The 19,330-nt window shown below is 40.2% G+C and overlaps 2 protein-coding genes across 3 annotated transcripts in view; one reads left to right on the forward strand and one right to left on the reverse strand.

Moving 5' to 3' along the window:
* Positions 1-19,330, forward strand: part of LOC144981017 (dnaJ homolog subfamily C member 3-like) — a 516,589-nt gene that overhangs the window by 291,144 nt on the left and 206,115 nt on the right. The window lies entirely within an intron of this gene.
* On the reverse strand, positions 799-9,518 carry LOC144981016 (uncharacterized). The gene is made up of 2 exons (XM_078929082.1): positions 9,423-9,518; positions 799-5,043 (listed from the first exon to the last, which is right to left on the reverse strand). The coding sequence occupies exon 2, from the start codon at positions 4,711-4,713 to the stop codon at positions 3,988-3,990; it is 726 nt and encodes a 241-aa protein (XP_078785208.1). The 5' UTR covers positions 4,714-5,043; positions 9,423-9,518; the 3' UTR covers positions 799-3,987.

Here is a 19,330-nt window from a genome sequence, read left to right on the forward strand (position 1 = left end):
ACATTAATGTTTCAGGCCCAATATATATATATATATATATATATATATATATATATATATATATGTGTATATATATATATATATATATATATATATACACACACACGCAAATATTATATACTCGTGTAAGTCTTTGGTTTGAGATATTTCAACAGGTTTTGGTCCATCTTATTCTAACAAGAAACTAGGGGCGAGTTTCTCTTCGGTGTGATGGAGAATAAATCTATTTTCTTGTGTTTCAAAACACTCGAAATTCCTATTTCTCAACATTTTATTTACAAATAAATCTAAGTTATTCTGATGTCCTGAACAAATTTTGTTGAAATAAAGAAACAATGCCCTATTCCGCCATGTGCTAGGCAGGCAGGTACAATGATCAATATGAACCAAATATAATGAGACATAGATAATGATATGCACAGGACAAGTATAAGATTATATCAAAGAGTGTGTAGGGTAACGTAGTTACCAAGAGCTCTCACTTCTCTTAACCGCAATGCTATTGTTGCGTGCCAGGCGAAAAAGCGAGGTGGGTGTGCTCCGCGTGTATCATGCGCGCTAGGCTTACTGATACAATGAAGAAAATACGAGTAGAAGACGGAAGATGCTTGGCTTCACCAAAAGCGGGAAGTGAGAGCTCTTGGTAACTTAACAATCGTTACCTACACGCTCTTTGATTATATGGAACGCAATAGACAGTGCACAAGGCAAGAACGATAACACTACACACTCAACGTGTGTAGTTCAAATTAGTAATCGGACATTAGATGACTACAATTTACAAATAAATCTAAGTCATTCTGATGTCCTGAACAAATTTTATTTAAATAAAGAAACAATGCCCTAAATAAAGAGCTGAATATAAAACGCAAGTGTGTTAACGTGAAATAAATGGTAGACAAAATGCAACAATTGTTATGATAGGGTAATAGTTACGAGTGGAAATCGCTTTCCTTTGATAACATTATGTCTGTAAAGTTATTTGATGGGAATGGACATAAAACGATCATAATACACATCTTGGGTTTTCCACCGCCCAATCTGGCGTATGACCTCTGGATCGTTGCCTTTTTTTCACAGACGCTGTCCGTGAAGGCCACGTGCTGTCGCACCGGTGGGGCAGCAGCCTCTTATGGTTTTCACACTACTATGTTATGACGATCGACCCAATCTGCAAAGTCTGGTCCGCATTCGTGCACCGTCGCAAACCCGCCGGGTAGCATCGTCACAACACACCGTTCGACTAGATGCTCTGCCGTCTCAGGTTCTTGCCCACAGCGAGTACATGTTGGACAGGTAACCGGTGGGGTGAAAAGAGCGGGGTGTGAATTTATTAGCAAACCCTGCTTCAGCTATCGAATCTCGAAGGACAAGAGAGCAGTTAGACCACGATAAGGAGTTTGAAGGGAGATAAACGTAGGGCGAATGTGTGGAGCCATGTCTCGCGTTCTGTCTAGGTATGTTTTCAGACATTTCACAGGGTCACTTAGTACACTCCGTGCCGCCTGTAGCCGGATTTCGAATCCATCTCTCTGTTTGTCATTTTTAATCCCAAAATATATGATAGTCACAGAACCGTCAGCATTAAATTTGATATTGTTTCGCTTAAAATTCAAGTCTGAAGGGCGGCACATAGCACAAAGGGCAATCAGAGTAATCCCCTTCTGTCTTATTTTCTTTTTAAGGTTGAGTTCTCTCCCCATGATTCTATAAGCTCAACTAGAGGTTTAATTGGCATAATAGGTGTTCTACCTTTTGCTTCAGTAGTGTGTACTTTTACCAACGCCTGTTTCAGGTGTTGTAATTGTGGGGGAGGGGTACCAACGCCCATGGTGATTACTAAGTGTTCCATCGCCGATAATATGGAGGTTAGCATAGAACCAGGCCTTTGCGAGTGTTCTGCTTTTTCACTAATAAAATCAGCACAGAATGCCCAACACTTATCTGCTGCGCAAGGAAAATCATAGTTCCCGTCCCTACAATACTGGTAAAACATTGCAATATATTTGTTGTACATATTTATTGTGGATGGGGCTAAAAGATTGTGATAACACTACTGCCTTAACCGACCACCCTAAGGTGTTTGTTAAAATCATGCTCCCATCTAACCTCCAAGCAAACAGACGCCAATTGAGATTTTTTAGAGTTTCTGGTTTTTTTGTTTGTCAGTGCGATGCAGATTTTCCCGCTTTTTGGCAGTTTTAGGAACTGACAAATGCTTATCTTTAACAGCTTTTGGAACCAATTTTGGGCTAGCCAAATCGGGCAGATCAATGTGGCAATAGCTTTGTCTGTAATTAATTTGTCTATAACCCGGTTCATGAGTGAAAAGGGGGGATTTATAACATTTTTTCACCCTTTCCAGGGTTGACTGAATGCGTCTACCCCTGAAGTCAACGGATCGAACCAACGGCTGTTGTATGTAGGTAGTTGTGTGCTTGCCATACTGGCAAATCTATCGACCGAGAAGGGCCCCCATTTGATGTTGAGGTATTGGAAAATACCGGGGTGCAGTTTCCACTCGTATGGGGACGCATATCTGCTGAGGCCATCGGCTGTGGTGTTTTTCACCCCTTCTAGATATTGTGCTTTGCTGTCGATATTGTGCTTGGACGCGAAATGCCAAATGTTTGTGGCTATTTCCGACAATTGTCGGCTTGGACCACACATGCATGTCAGGTATGAAACCGTTGCCACATTGTCTGACAGAATTTGTACTGTTCGTCCTTTTACAACATCTTTGAAAGCATGCAAAGTCATGTACACTGCTAGAATTTCACTGTAATTTGAACATCGTTGGGTGGCCAAAAACCTTGTGTATAATAATTAGAGTTTAATATGGTACCCCCGTAACCTGTTTTTGATGCACCTGTCGCTAATTGTAAGGTGGGTTCGTTAGATTTAACAGTAGGATATGCTCTACCATTCCAAGCTGAGAGTGATTCATGCCACCATTCTGAACCATGAAAAGATGCATTATCAATAACAAAGTTCGTCTTGCCATGACAATAGTCTATATACATTTCTTAGTAGTAATTTGGCTGGCAAAATGGCCCTGGTCATAGATACACACTGACCACAAAAGCGAGCAATAGTTCTAGCTGAACCTTTTCCTTTTACCACTAAACGCTTTATGTCTCTTTTTAATTTCTGTATCCTTTATGATGGAATCTTAAATACAATTGCCTCGTTATGTGCCTTTAAGCACGTATCTATGACAAAACCAATGAATTGTTTACTGCTGGATGGATCCAACGCTGATTTTTTTAAATTAATTTGCCAGCCTAATTTTCCTAGCACATCAATGACTAAATCTCTATCATGGAATATTTTATCAGCATGACTGCTAAGTAAAAAATCATCCACATATGCCACTACTTGAAGACCTTTCTGCCTTAGGATTTGAATTACACAACGTATAATTTTACAAAAGAAATATGGGCTAAAATTTGCCCCAAATGGAAGTACGATAAATTTGGAATAAGTATTATCCCATTCGAAACCTAGGTATTGAGTAAATTCCTCATTCACTGGGACATGATAAAATCCGTTTTTATGTCGAATGTAACTAAATGGTCTTCGTGATTCACTACTTCAAGTACTGAATTAATGTCCTCGTAAAGAAACTTTTTGGGACTACAGAAACTGTTCAACTCTCTTAAATCTATTATTAGTCTGTAAGAACCATCCTTCTTTGGAACTGTATTAATGGGTGATATTACAGTGGTTTTTTCCGCGCATTGAACAATACACTGCTGTTGACAAAGTATTCTTATTTCTTTTTCTATGAATAGTTTTTCATCCTCTGTAAATTGTTTGTTTGTTTGTGAATGGATCGGTGTAGAAGGCATCTGGTTAAAGGGGAGGGGAACACCATTTTCGATCCACTCTAATACTGTTGTTGATGACGTGGTTTTTTCCCATTCAGCTATACAGTTGCGAAGTGACGCCCCCACAAATGTTGACAGCTGAAGAAACGGGACAAATTTATTGAGCAGTATGGGCATGGGGGAAGGGGGAATACGGTGAGTTGTGGTAAGGATAAGAAACAGTTGTGCTGAAAAGTGAAATGGGGACAGATTCACACGTCACGTGTGTCGCGCGCTTACTGGCTATTAGTAAGGTTGTCGAGGGAAGTGTGTAGGGCGTTGAAGGACGCAAATCCTCGACTGTTTCCACGAAATGGATGGGGGTTGTTGAAACGGGGCCTGTTGTAACGTCGATTGTTTCTATTTGAAACTGAAGCAAGCTCTGCCGCGATGCGAATATTTTGAAGGGATGACTCTGTGAACGCCGCTGTATTATTTTCCAAGTTGGTAAAATGCCTTGACGTTTCGTCATCGAATGAACTTTTGACAACGATATCGTATTCGCTTTGAAGGAATGATGACGAAGCAGAGAGAGAGTGGTAGACAAAGCGTTCATACAATCCTCTGAAACAGTGTACGAAGCGTCAGGATATTTTTTAGGCACCGTGGACAGTAGCTTTAATGCTGTCTCTGTATATCTGGCTGATTTTGACAATACCTTTAAAGCAGGTTTATTTTCTTGTTTCACTCCCGCGGGAGAATCGATTACTTTTAACCAGGGAGGCAGGATAACTTTCGACACAGAGAGACGAATTTCCTCGAACTCCTTTTGAACATCAGCTGCACTAGCAGTACTGCTGTCAATGTCTTGATTAGAGTTTTCTTTTCTATTAAGGACAGCCATTTGTCAAAACTTTTGAGGAGGTTAGTTATTGTCTCCAAATTGTGCTCTTCTTTCACTTCTGGACGAGTTTCAATTTCTACCTGTTCTGCCATAACAGCAACGAAAATCAAATTTAATAATCAGGTCAAGTGTGTCACAACAGGATTTTAACTCTTTTCTCACTCAGGATGAGAGGTCGAATGTTTAACTATTCTCACCCAGGATGAGAGCTCGACTTTTTTCTATTCTCACCCAGGATGAGAATAGAGTCAGCCTTGGTCGAAATTAGGTCACAGGGATGTAAATTTAATTGTTACTCTGCCTACAGTAGTTGTATGTCCAAATTCGAAACTACAGAAGTTAATATTACAAACACATTTCAATTTTATAACATTAGAATACAACAATCAGGTTTGAAATCACTTTAAAGCTCAATTATCCGTCTCGGAAATGCGACCTGCCTGCAAAAGTGCACAAGGCAAGAACGACAACACTACACACTACACACTAAACGTGTGTAGTTCAAATTAGAAATCGGACATTAGATGACTATAATTTAAAGATTCACTTTTTTAGGGGTCAATAATCACCCAGACATAATACCGTTTTGAGACGGTGGGTCAGAATTTTGAACTAGTTAGATTGAATTTTGTTTGCGGTAATTATTTCCTTTGATAAAAAGTCAGGTCTTTTAACTCTTCCCCTTTCTGACCATTTTCAAGATTTGGACTGAAATGTCACACAATCAATTAAAAATTTTAGACTAACATATAAAAGCATAAAGTGCATGTTATTTATGCTAAACCTTCAAATGTTGATCGATTTAAATGACACTCATCTTGGAAAAATACCCCTCTAAAACCTGAGACTTCGATGACCAAAATCATGCCAAAAACTTATACCTGGGACTTCACGAAATCTCAGGTTTGAGAGTTTTTGCCAAAATGAGGGTAATGTAATTCGATTGATATTTGAAGTACAAAATATCTGGCCAAATTTTTAAATACTTGATTTTTTCAGAGTAAGAATCTCATAGCTCCCAACTCCTTGAACAGTTGTTCTTACGTATTTGAATTTGTTTGTGTCTGACACATCCTCTTCTCCGATCATTATTGGTGGTCCGATACACAATTACTCTGTCTTTGATCTGCTTACCCATAATCCCCTTATTTCCAACACCCGTCTCAGGGCTCCAGCTCCATTTCAGCCTCAGCTTTTGTATCATTCAAATGTATTACGTCATCCGCATATATCATGTCCCATGCTGCCTCCCGCTGAATGTGTTCTGTGAGAACACCCATTACTATTGCAAACAGCAGTGGGCTGAGAGCAGATCCCTGGTGCGATCCTACTCTTACATTAAATGGCTAAGATGAACCAACAGCTGTCATTACCACTGTCTTGTTTCCTTCGTACATATCTTGGATAAGTTTGATATATTTCTCTGTTACTCCTTTGCTTTTAGACAATAATACATTTCTTCTCTTGGTAATATAATATAATATGCTTTCTCCAGGTCAAATAACACACAATGTAATTCTCTTTGCTTTTCTCTATACTTCTCTGCAAATCCCTTGAGAGTAAAAATAGCATCTATTGTACTTTTATCAGCAACAAATCGAAACTGTTCTTCACTTATGTCTACATCTTTTCTAATCCTCTTATCGATTACGCTTTCCCACATATTCATTGTGTGGCTTATTAACTTGGTGCACCTGTAGTTGCCATATTCTTGAACATCCTATGATTGTGTATGGGGATAAACGTACTTTTTGTCTATTCCTCTGGTAGTTTTTCTTTCAGTAAGATGTTGAATAACCGCAACAAGAAATTTAACCCTTCTGCTCCAAGAGATTTCCAGACTTCTGCTGGTATCTCTTCTGGTCCATCTGCTTTCCCCTTTTAAATCTTGCACACTGCATCCCACACCTCGATCTTGCTTATCGCATCTACTATCTTCTCTTTAGGTTGTATAACTGCACTTATCATCTCTTTTTCTTTATTCCTTTATTGGCTAATGGGAACAAAAGTGTGATGTCAAACAATGGTTCCAATCTCATTGGAAGTGTAAAACCACTTCCGGATGGCTGGATAATTGTGTAATTGATCCTCTGGTTTCAGAGTGATGGGTTCTTATTTTCTAGTTTAGATATATGCAGATTGTCAATAAAGATTACCCCACAATCGCTCTTTTACATCCCTAACATTAAGAATATGCCTAATTTTCCTGTTAATAAAATAGTTATGCCACCTTACGATTTAATATGTGACTATTCATTTTAGTCCTCCGAATGACTGGTTACATATACACTTGCAATGAGTTTGGTGACGGAAGAGTAGAAGGTGTGATGCCACGACTTGTCTGCTGCATTTCTACCGTTAAAATACTTGTCAAAGATCTTAAGCCAAATGAATGAGATTAGATTACTTAAAACCCTACGAGTTGTTTTTGTCCTGGGGCACCTCTGGAAGAATAAAGAAAATTAAAATCAATGCAACCGTGGCAAGAAAGGAAACGCAAGAAAATGGTCCAAACCATCCAAAAGTCATGAAAAGTCTGTCAAAAAGAGGAGATATGATTAAAGCGAAGGACATGCGAGATACTTTCAGCATAGGATATGATTTCCAAAAATATTTTTCTCCAAAATAAACCAGAGCGACAATCACGAATGATGGGAAAACTGAATTGGCTCCTGCTGAAACGAGAAGCGTGACAAAAAAGTAGAGCTGTATGTCAATATATGGAGCAAAGTACATGGCCATTACAGTAAGACCAATGAAGGTGTACAGTGAAACTAAGCATGACTTGATTCGGAACTTGTCTAGGATAAAACCCCAAGCTATTCTACTCAGCCCGCCGGTAAGAGGATGCAACGTTCCCAATATGGTTAGAAGATGATCATCAACAGTATGCATTAGACCAAATGTCTTGTAATAGCCGTTTAGCAGAATACTCACGAAAACACCAACACCAAATGAGAAGCTCATTGCATAGAATGGAACGTACTTCAATGTTTTCACTAAAGTGAAGCGTTGTTTGTCTACTGTTTCCAAAGTAATGCCAGCGTCTTCACATCCCTTCATATCTGCATTTTTAAGAGGGACAGTTTCTGAATTTAATTCCTTCTTTTTGATGTCTTCAGAGTTTTCAAAAATTGCTTTAGATGATATTTTTGAGGGATGAACAATGTTTTGCTTTTCATCAGATCTGCTGGTGGTTTTTGTAATTTCTGGAGAAATCAAGAATAGACTTAGAGAAAGTAAACAATAACCCGTGAGTTGGCACAGAAGGTATGCTATCCCCAAACTCATAATCAGCATTGGCACTTTATCAATCAACTCCTCGTCATTAAAAAGTAGCATATGATCTACAATGAATAGAGGAGGTATGTTTTCCGGGTTCATATAAAATCCTACAAAGAAATTAGTAACCGCGGGTCCAAAGTTCCACCCTGAACATGCGATTGATATGTATCTTCCTTTTGATAACCCTGAAATTTCGGCGATAATCTTAAAAAGTACTGAGCCATTTATTCCATTACAAATGCCAATGATTCCACAAGCCAGGAATATCAAGGTAGCACAGTTGTATTGCAAAGTAAAATACATCGACAAGAGTGATGCATTCGATCCAAGAACCGACAAAACTAATATTTTTTTTCTTCCCACACGACCTATCAAATTCACGACCATGATTGATCCTAGGACAGCTCCTATGGTGCAGGCAGATAAAGCCCAGGTTGAAGCAACCGATGTATTTCCATGCTTTTGATAAAAGTATGACGTCAAGTATACTATCATATTTCCCCAGACAGACGGGAGACGATCAGCACAGAATATCATGGTGGCTCCGAGCAGTCCCAGCCATTTGGTGTAATTTTGTCTTGGGGGATTTGTCTTGTTCTCTTCATTATGTGACTCCATATTGTTTAGTGAATTTGAAGTAAGAATTCTTCCATAACACTAGTTACTGTGGATTAGAGATAAAAGAAATTGGATGACACCTAAGAAGTGACCGATGTTTAAAGATGTTCTAGTTTCTTTTCAAGTTTTTCACTTCTTGTTGATTATTTCCAAATTATGCGAGGGTGTCCGCTCATTAAAAAGATAAGTTTTAATTTGAACAAATGACTTGAACATTTATCGGAATAATATTATATGCCCAGCTCGCATCTGTACAGCCAGTGACTTCGATCCACGATCGTATCAATACACTGGAGATTTTTATTTTATCAAGATAATGATATATTTTTACTGTATTTGTTTTAAATTCACAACTATTGTGATCTGTATTATTTTAACTCTTCTTACAAACATTTATCAAGTGACACAGTTTACTTGTGTTTAACGAGAGTTGACGATATGTTATCTAAATTATTATCAAAATGTCATCTTAGGATCATTTCTATCTCAATGAAGTACAAGTAAATAATTTTCTTACACATTAAAAATCCTTATTCAAGATGTTTCAAAACTATCGGAATTCCCAAACGATAGGAATTTCTCGAAGAAATGCACACAATGACAATCAAAACGTCATGCAATAATTTGGGTTAATGTCACTTTACACTACTGTGAGTAAAGTCTGTGTTTGCCAGCCAGAAATGTTCTACACACAATCCATCTTTCTACTATCGACGTTATTTATGTCAATTTCAAGTGTTGACAGCCGTAACGAATTAGGAACTGACTAAAAACCTGAACGGTAATTGGTATTATAATTTTTTCACCGTTGTAGTTGATAGGAAACGTGCACTTTTCACAAATACGTGAAATAATATATTTTAACAAATTGTTTATCACGGTGTGCACGAGTTTGTTTACACGAATTGTGCTTTCGCGTCTTATGAAAGTGAAACGCTCCACAAAACAAAATACAATAGTGCACCATATGTACCATAAACAACAAAACAGCAATGGAATAATAATCTTTGCATTCATCACGTTACGAATGATGGCACCAATAATCCCATTGTATTACTCCTTTTACAGGCTTATTTACAGTATTACCAATTTAATTTCAAATGAGCTGACGCACAATGACTGAACATTCAATATATATATATATATATATATATATAAATATATATATATATATATATATATAAAAATATCAATGTTAGTGGGTACTTGTAGGTACGAGAGTGCTCGATGATTAGAGCATATAAAAATAAATAAATTCACTCACGTATTTTTAGGCCAAAACGAACGTTTCAATGTTTTTCATTCCATCAGTTGGCATTTGTAAAACAAGAAAAGACTCCCGAATGAAAGACCATTCTACCGACAAATGCCAACTGAGGAAATGAAAGACATTGAAACGTTCGTTTTGGCTTAAAATAGGTGAGTGAATTTATATATATATGTGTGTATATATATATATATATATATATATATATATATATATATATATATATATATATATATATATATGCAAATATTATATAATCGTATATATATATATATATATATATATATATATATATATATATATTGGACTTTTCAACATGTATGGCATTTGTAAGAGAAAACGTTTTCCATTTGTAATTAGCTATTGATTAATGTGATCCCTAACATGTTGTATTGCAAAACACTCGACATTCCTCTTTCTCAACATTTTATTTATAAGTTCACTTTTTTGGTTGGGTCAATAATCACCCAGACATAATACCGTTTCGAGACGGTGGGTCAGAATTTTGAACTAGTTAGAGTGAATTTTGTTTGTGGTAATTATTTCCTTTGATAAAAAGTCGTCTTTTAACTCTCCCCCTTTCTGACCATTTTCAAGATTTGGACTGAAATGTCACACAGACCCAACCTTCAACTTAAAATTTTTAGACTCAAATTTAAAAGCATTAAGTGCATGCTATTTATGCTATACGTTTATGTAAAATGCTCACAACGTCCGCCAGTTGGATATAACGTCCCGACACAAAAAATGTATGTGTAACGTTGTTTATATATATATATATATATATATATATATATATATATATATATATATATAGCTTGTGTATGTGTGTGTGTGTGTGTGTGTGTGTGTGTGTGTGTTGACTGAAAGAATTTAGTGAGATCTGATCAATTAATATGGCTGTCTAAAAAAGATTACAAAATTACTCGCTTCACATGCAAAGGGACCGAGATAGATCCCAGGTGCAGTCGGTTATTTTTTCTGGCCCATGGAGCCGGAGTTTATCCCAGTTTTCTATAGCGTGAAACGGATAATAGCAATTGCTTGCTACCCTTTAGATAGGACGCTAGTCTATCGCAAAGTACTTTCCGCGAGATCAAAGAGGGGGGGGGGTCAGATAAAAATCTCGATTGCACCCGGGATCGATCATGGTCCCTTTGCGTTTGAAGCGAGTGCTTTGCCAACTGAGCTAATGGGAGACCCAATTATAATAATAATAATAATAATAATAATAATAATAATAATAATAAATAATAATAATAATAATAATAATAATAGTAATAATAATAATAGTAATAATAATAATTTTATGGTTTATAAGAACTTATTTTTCTCATGATTATCCTAAACATCGTAAAACATCGTAATGTAATAAATCAATTGATTGGAAATAAAATTCGCATATCATGCGGCATTTTGTTGCGCTGTTTTTAAGCTTCACAGTAATAAAATTGTTTTGCTCGCTCAGTCACGTGGGTGAACCTTAATTGAAATGACATAATACTTCATTTTTTAATATTTTTAGAACAAAGGCAAAAGCAGTCCCTCCATGTCATTTATAGATATATACGTTTCTGAGTGCTGGCGTGTATTGTTAGGTACGAGAGTTCTCTACAATGTTTCGTTAGAGCATAAACATTTTAAAAAAATTAAGGTGACTCGAGTTTATTTTAACGATACTATAGATAGTTCGAAGATGACGTCACTCAGGCCTTTGTTATTGGTTTTTGCCATCCGCGTTTATGAATACTTGTCACTAAACTGTATTGACCAGACTATAAACGATCATGGTTACACACAGTTTTGTGTGTTGGTCCGTTTCACTTCCGGATGGCAATGTTGTGAACTTCTTAGCCAAGCGCACACTATCTATAGAAACAAAAAAGTACCGATTTTCTTTGTTTAGAACCAAGCTGCTCTTTGCTGGGCGGACGTGACATCAGACTATTGAATCCTATTTGAATCGACTCTTTTAGCTCTGCTACTTCATTAAACGGTGTACGACTTTTATACATTGACATCATTGTCCATATTATGCTGTAGTCCAGTGGGTTCAAGCGTAGCCATCGTTATGTTATAGCCTGATACTGAAATCCAAAAGGACTGGCAGTTTGACGTCATTATTTGGTTTTTGCACCGCCTAGTGAGTTGTCGTTAGTAGAACTCATGGAAACAGTTATTTCATTGGTTGAACTATTGGATACAACTCACGATTTGTTTTCTTTTGTGGCAAAAGACTGGCATTTTGACGTCATTTTTTTTGGTCAGTATCAGGCCATAACTTTACGAAGGCCACGGTTCAAGTCAGGACTCATTGGGAGACCATAATTTAGTCTTTAGAAATAAATCAAATATGATTTCTGCCTCGTATTGAAAACTATATAGAACATTGTTAGAAGAAAAACGTATTCCAGAATATATCCCGATAGGTCAATTGGTTTTCAACAAGACGGGGCAACTTTCTAAACTAGAAATATTCTCACGCTGCTCAAAAAGCTCAAAAAAGCAAGTTTGGAAACTTTCGATATCGTCATTTTTATACGCTTTTTGGATAACCGCTAAAGTTACTTATCTAATCGTGGATTTTCTATCAAAGTTGACAAGTATTAAATTAAAATAAAGTTCTCGGTGCTTGCAAATTTTCGAATGTCATCATACCTTTTTTCCGATTTTTTCCCCCGCAACCTTTATAAAAGCTCGAGCTCAAGCTCAAGTTTGAATGAGCAACTTGGACGGATTTGGAATCTCTCTGCTCTCCCCCCCCCCCTAACAAAAAAGCAACAAAAACGCAACATAGAAACAACTCCTAACCCCCCCCCCCCCCCCCCCCCCCCCAAAAAAAAAAAAAAAAAAAAAAAAAAAAAACAAAAAAAAAAAAAACAAAAAAAAAACAAAATCAAAATCAAATACAAAAAAAAAAAAAAAAACAACAACAAAAAAAAAAAACCCTGATAAAAAGCCCCAAACAAACCGCCCCCCCCCCCTTTCCCCCCACCCTCCAAAACAAAAGACAAAACAAAAAAAACCCAACTCCAACCAAACAAAAAAACCCAAAACAATAACATAAAACTAAACAAAAATCAACAAAACAAAACAACCCCCCCCAAAAAAACAAAAACAAAAAAAGACAAACGAAAAACAAAAATAAAAACAAAACAAAACAAAACAAAAACAACCAACCAACAAGCAAACAAAATGGAGCTGGTTTTCACTCGACCGTGTTTTTTTTTCCTTGATTTCGAAAGACCAGCGATATTGAGCGTGGTCAGCGACAAGATACGCTATAATCGACGTTTACTTATTTGCAGGTCTGATAACTCAAATTATTACGGGGCTCATTTGTAGTAATGGAAATACTCTCAAAGCACCGCAAAACGGCAATACTCTTCAACAGTCGTAACGTCACTTCCTTCCTAATGACGCATGGTAACTTAGTAACACTGGCTCTAAACTATCGGAACAATGGCGGACGCCCGTATGAAATACTTCCCCGGCGAGCATAAAAGCGTATCCAGAGGAAAAAAAAAACAACATAAATTTGATCATGTTTTGACTTTTACAAATTCTGATCAAAAGGCATATAAGTTATAGCCAGCATGAAGAATAAAAAGTAATGATTTTCTTTGTTTAGAACCAAGATGGCCGCCGTTGCCGGGTGGCGTGACACAGACTATTGAATCCAATTACGTACAACGTTAAATTTAGCCCTAACTAAGTGCGTTCGGGCCGGGAGGATTTCCGTAGTTTCACAACACTTTTATTATATTACTTCATCTTTTCGCCATTATGGACTGTCAATTAGTTACAATGTCCAATAAATATTACTATTTAAGATATGTTTCATTTTTTTAAGTGGTGTGATTTTTCTAATTTCAAAAACAATTTGCTGAGTCAGTTCAACGACTCTGACCGACGCCATTATTATTATTATTAATTTACGTACTGTTTTTCCCTTCAGGTTTGATATTGCATGTGATGGCAAACATTGTTTCTACAGGTTATAGTATATTTTGTTAGGGTTGAGGGGGGGGGGGGAGAAGTTCGGGGGGTTTACCCCCAATAAAAAAGGGGGCGGGGGGATTCGGGGGTTCTCCCCTGTTAATAATTATTTTAAAATGCCCGTCTTTAGGTGTGGTGTGAAACTAAGGAAGTCCTTCCACCGGACCAGCAAATATACGTCGGTTATATTCATTACTTAATTCTGACACCAATGGTACAGCTTTGGTAAGAATTTTTGAACGCATTAGGCCTATTTTACAGGTGTAAGCGCTTACATTAATGTTGTAGTAACTACCGTGATTGCCAGAACTCGGTATTCTGGCTGTAGGACTCCATGGCTAGGATGGGTCCAGATGGCCGGTGAATCACGGAATTACTGAGTTAAAACTAGATATTAAATAGATAAAGTTATAGTTAGTATAAAAATATGGCTTACCCTGAATCTAGTTGTATGGTAGAGGTAAGGTCTGTAAGGAGTAGTTGAAGAAAGTCTAGTGTCCAGAAGTAAGGGTGCAGTAGGCAAGTGTTGCGTAAGAGTAGTGAAGTAAGTCGTCTGTTGTATCGAAGTGTGGTAAGTAAGTGTCGTAAGTCTAGGAGCAAGTGTAGTAAGAATCTGGGTAAGTGTGAAGTGTCAAGTGTGTCGGTAAGTGTGAAGAAGTGTGTCTAAATCGAGAGGTCCACTTGGCTTTATATGAGCCGGGTCAGCTCGGGACGAGGCAGAGCGGAAGTAGGAATGACCATTGCCAAGGTCACTAGCCGTACGATTGTTTACGGCTAGAGATCCCTACACTGCTCCCCCCTCAAAAAGGGCAGGGTGGCTGGATGTGGGGTACTCACCTGCACCTTTCTGGAGCTCTCGGTATTACAGTGAACTAAAGGAGAGGGGCCCTTATCTAGGGCGTAGCAACAAAAAAAAAGGGGGGGGGGGTAAAATAAAAATGAAGGCCCTTTCCTAGGGCCGAACAAAACATAAAGAAGGCCCTTATTTAGGGCTGAAATAAAAGGAAAGCCCTTTCCTGGGGCAGGGGCAAAAATAACTCTATTTGCACGGTTGCTCGCCCTAGCATCTAGCTGTCTAAGACAGAGCTGTGGAGGGACAGCTCCATCGAGGGCTTTCTCTCCTTCATTCTTTTATTCTCCTCCCGGAGACGGGTGACCTCAGCCGCCTCGGTCCGGAGGGAGGCCAGCTCCTGCCTGGCCCTCTTAAGCTGATTCCGCAGGCTGCGGAAGTCCCCCCGGCGGCGGCGAGATCTGTCTCGGCGGTCGGCTTGCTCTTGGTCCTCCCTCCTATGCCTGCTGGGAGGCCGATCGCGGCTCTGTCGGGCCGGGGTACTAGTTCTGTGGGCCCGACGGGGCGAGCGGGACCGTCTCCTACGGTCACGGGCCTCCGTTCCTGGTTAGAGTTAGAGGCGACGGCGGAGGTCCGGGATCTATTCCCAAGTCTCGAGGTGATTGGAGGAGTCCTCGAGCGTCTAGTGGAATTTCTCCAGGGCTGCCTGCGATTCCGAATCGCGTGCTCCGGGTTACGCCCCGGAGGAGAGCGCCTGCCGGCCGCTCTCGGCATCTCTTCTCGGAACCGCAGGAAATCCCGGAAGAGGGTCACATCCCGTGAGAAAGAGGTCATCTGCGGAGATTAAAGAAAAAGATCAGTGAGAACAGGATGGGCAAATGAAAGTGTTCAGTTGCCTCGCTTGGTTCCTCGTCAGGTTGACACACCTGCCGTGGAACCAGTCGAAACACCTGTCACACGCAACCATGAGGTCTCCATCGTCCGGCTTTCCACAAGTACAGTACGTAATTTCCTGGCCAGACTCGATGGCCTCCCTTTCCTTTCGGATCCAGGCTGGGATAGTCCGGTCCCAACATGGCTTAAGGTGGTCATGGTTGACTGTCTTAATCTCCGAGTTCCTGAATTTGACAATGTATGTGGTGGGGGTCAGGACCGTGGAGATGATGGCTGGTCCAGTCCATACAGGTTTCAGCTTGCTGGACTTTCCTTTCACATTCGATTTAACCAGGTAATAAACCGCCTGTCCCCTCTTGAAGGAATGGACGTGGGCTTTGATGTCGTAGTCCCTCTTTGTCCTCTTGAGCTCAGTTCGGAGGGTGGTTCTCGCAGTCTCGTGGGCTATCTCTAACCCCTGCTGTAGAGAGTTGACATAATCTTCAGGAGACTGTGGGTTTGTACGTTTCCCTGGTATAACCAATTCCACCGGTGTGCTCAATTCCTTCCTAACATCAATTTGTTAAAGGCGTAGGTATGACAAGGAGGTTTCGTGGGCCTTCGTCTCTTCTGTATAAGGCTCCATCGATCAGGAAGAACAGGTTGCGGTGCACCCAGTAGAACTTTTCTTCCTGGCCGGGCAACATCAAGTCCGACATTTCTGGGTCTGCTCCTAATTTCAACCATAATAGCAGGTGGGTCATGTGATGATCATCCGACTGCAGCTTCCTGACATCCTCCATGTCAATGTCGTCAAGGCCAACTTGTGTCGAGTCGTCTTGTCTTACGACTTGTATTTTGTGTCCACCCTCATTTGTAATATTCAACCCATTGACAATTGTGTCAGGGGACCCGAGGGGGACAGCACAGCTCATTCCTGACGTCATCCGGGTAGAGTTGTTCAATCCTCTGATCTGTCGCACTTTGCGTCCACCCTCGTTTATGATATTCGACCCAGTGACAATTGTGTCAGGGGACCCGAGGGGGATAGTGCAGTTCCTTCCTGACGTCATTCGGGCAGTGTCGTCCAATCTTCTGAGTTGTGTTCTACGTCCGCCCTCGTTTATAATATCCAACCCGGTGACAATTGTGTCAGGGGACCCGAGGGGGACGACGTAGTCTACTTCTGATTCAAAGGTTCCCCATCTCTCCTGTGTTCGGGCGCAATATGTGCATCCGCCACAAGGCAATTCTGATAACGCCTTGTGAGGACGGTAGTGTTGGCAAGTGTCCGTCGTGGGAGGTCGAGATAAGGCATCAGCATTCATGTGCAGTGAACCAGAGCGGTGAACTATCCTCATGTTGTATTGACTGAGCTCTTCGATCCATCGGGCCAGTTGGCCCTCAATCCTCTTGAAGTTCATGAGCCAAGTAAGGCAGCGCTGATCCGTTAGTACAGTGAATTCGCTGCCTAAGAGGCAGTGACGGAAGTGATTGGTAAAGCGCACAATTGCAAGTAGCTCCTTCCTGGTAGTGCAATCGCGCCGCTGAAGGGGTGTCAGGGTGAAGCTCCCATATGCAATCACCTTCTCTTCCTCTTCTTGGATCTGAATCAACTCGGCTCCGATGGCGCAATCTGAAGCATCAGTATCGAGGATGAAGTGGCCTGTCGTAGTGGGAATGGCCAAGACCGTGGGGAAGTAAGGCGTAGCTTGATCTCCTCAAAGGCTGCTTGCTGCTCATCACCCCAGATGAAAATTTTCTTTCTCAGAAGTCGTGCGAGGGGTTCTGATATTCCGGCAAAATCCTTTACGAAGAAGCGGTGGTAATTAGCTAAGCCCAAAAACTTCTCCATTCCCTTAATGACGTAGGTGCTGGCCGATTCCGTACAGTGGCAATTGATTCCTCTGTCATAGACAACTGGTTTCTTCCTACCTTCCTACCAAGAAGTTTAGTTTCTTTCCTGAAGAGCTCACATTTCCTGGGTTTGAGCTTCAGCCGGAAGGCACGAAGTCTGGTGAACACTTCCCTCAAGTTGTTGAAGTGGTCCTGGAAGGACTTCCCCAGTACACAGATGTCGTCCAAGTAGGCCAAGACAGAGTTCCAGTGTAAGTCCTTCAAGACGAGGTCCATTACTCTGCTGTAGGTGCTATAGAATTGCAGAGTCCAAATGGCAGCTTGTTGAATTCAAATAGGCCCCTCCTCGTCCTGAATGCAGTCTAGATGGTGGGGCTTCTTTACATTTCTGCACTCTGGTGGTGGGTTCGAATCCCCACTGTCTCCTAGTGCCAAGGCTTCCTTATTTCTTATATCAGCAGTGGTCGTCGGTATCGAAAGGGTCCTTGGGTTCTGGAGCATCAGTGAAGGTATCTTCCATTTTGGGCACCATGAGTGTAAATTAATAATTATTGGCTTCCTGAGGCTGCATAAACTTAATGATGTTCTTGGAACTACAGAAGTCTTTCTTGGTCATCTATACTCTCCTGATAGGGCAGGACGAACTGTCTGGCAGTCTGCCCAGAGACAATAATCCATGGGCTGCTCAAAAGAGCAGTAGTCCATTAGAATTTATTCACCATGATGATATTCACTGGCACGATTATCCTAATCTTCTGAGAATAGACTATGGGAAACAGTGTCAGTAACAAAGAAGCAAATTATAGTGTAACCTCAAGGAACTATTACGCCATGCAAGCAATCAATGCAAGCTAAAAGCACAAAACAAAATCGAGCGGGCTTAAAGCCAAGTAATAAAACTAGCACAAGCATGAAGCCAAAACAATATAATTAGGCCAAGCTCATGCCAAAGCAAGCAAATGTAAAAATATAATATATGAAGCATTTGTATATAATAGAGTAAAGATCACAGAGTAATTTAATGATAACAACAATCTATACATCTTCACAATAAACCAATTGCTCCAGGTCGCGGTCATGGTCATGTCGTGCACCAACACTTCACTGACCCATGGTGTGCGACCTGAGCATAAACATCACAATCTGTATCATGTGATTCACTGAGAGTTAGGTCCTCCGACTCGAACCTTGGTCGCAACAGATAATGCACCAACATCTCTCTGCGCAGGCCATCAAGCTCGAGTGACCATCAAACTCAGTGAATCCAAACTATCATCAGATGGTTGCTTCTGAGTGGTCATCTCCACAGCTGCAGCCATGGTCAGGACATGCTCCAACATGTCACTGCCCCATGCTGCCCAATCACAGTGGCCACACGAAAGCAAACCCAGACAACTAACACTATTGGTTGGTCTGTCACTCGAGGCCACTGCATGGTCAGGTCATGCTACAACATCTCGCTGCACCATGCTCTCTGACCTGAGTGACCTCCAACCAATAAAACCACAAAGCAATTATCAATAATAACATGGGGTTGTTTATTGTAGGATAGTCGCTCCCTAGGCCGCAGCCATGGTCGGATCATGCTCCGACATCTCACCGCACCATGCTGCCCGGCCCGAGCGACCATCAAACAACAAATCAAAATGAAGAAAATTAATGCTCGTGACGCCATTGTAGTAACTACCGTGATTGCCAGAACTCGGTATTCTGGCTGTAGGACTCCATGGCTAGGATGGGTCCAGATGGCCGGTGAATCACGGAATTACTGAGTTAAAACTAGATATTAAATAGATAAAGTTATAGTTAGTATAAAAATATGGCTTACCCTGAATCTAGTTGTATGGTAGAGGTAAGGTCTGTAAGGAGTAGTTGAAGAAAGTCTAGTGTCCAGAAGTAAGGGTGCAGTAGGCAAGTGTTGCGTAAGA

This window comes from Berghia stephanieae, chromosome 10, assembly GCF_034508935.2.
Source record: "Berghia stephanieae isolate SIO BIC M18660-M18661 chromosome 10, UCSD_Bste_1.3, whole genome shotgun sequence".
In the NCBI taxonomy this organism is placed as follows: domain Eukaryota; kingdom Metazoa; phylum Mollusca; class Gastropoda; order Nudibranchia; family Aeolidiidae; genus Berghia; species Berghia stephanieae.

Excerpts from the sequence above, each read along its gene's own strand:
- LOC144981016 (XM_078929082.1), bottom strand. The coding sequence starts at position 4,713 with ATGGCTGTCCTTAATAGAAAAGAAAACTCTAATCAAGACATTGACAGC.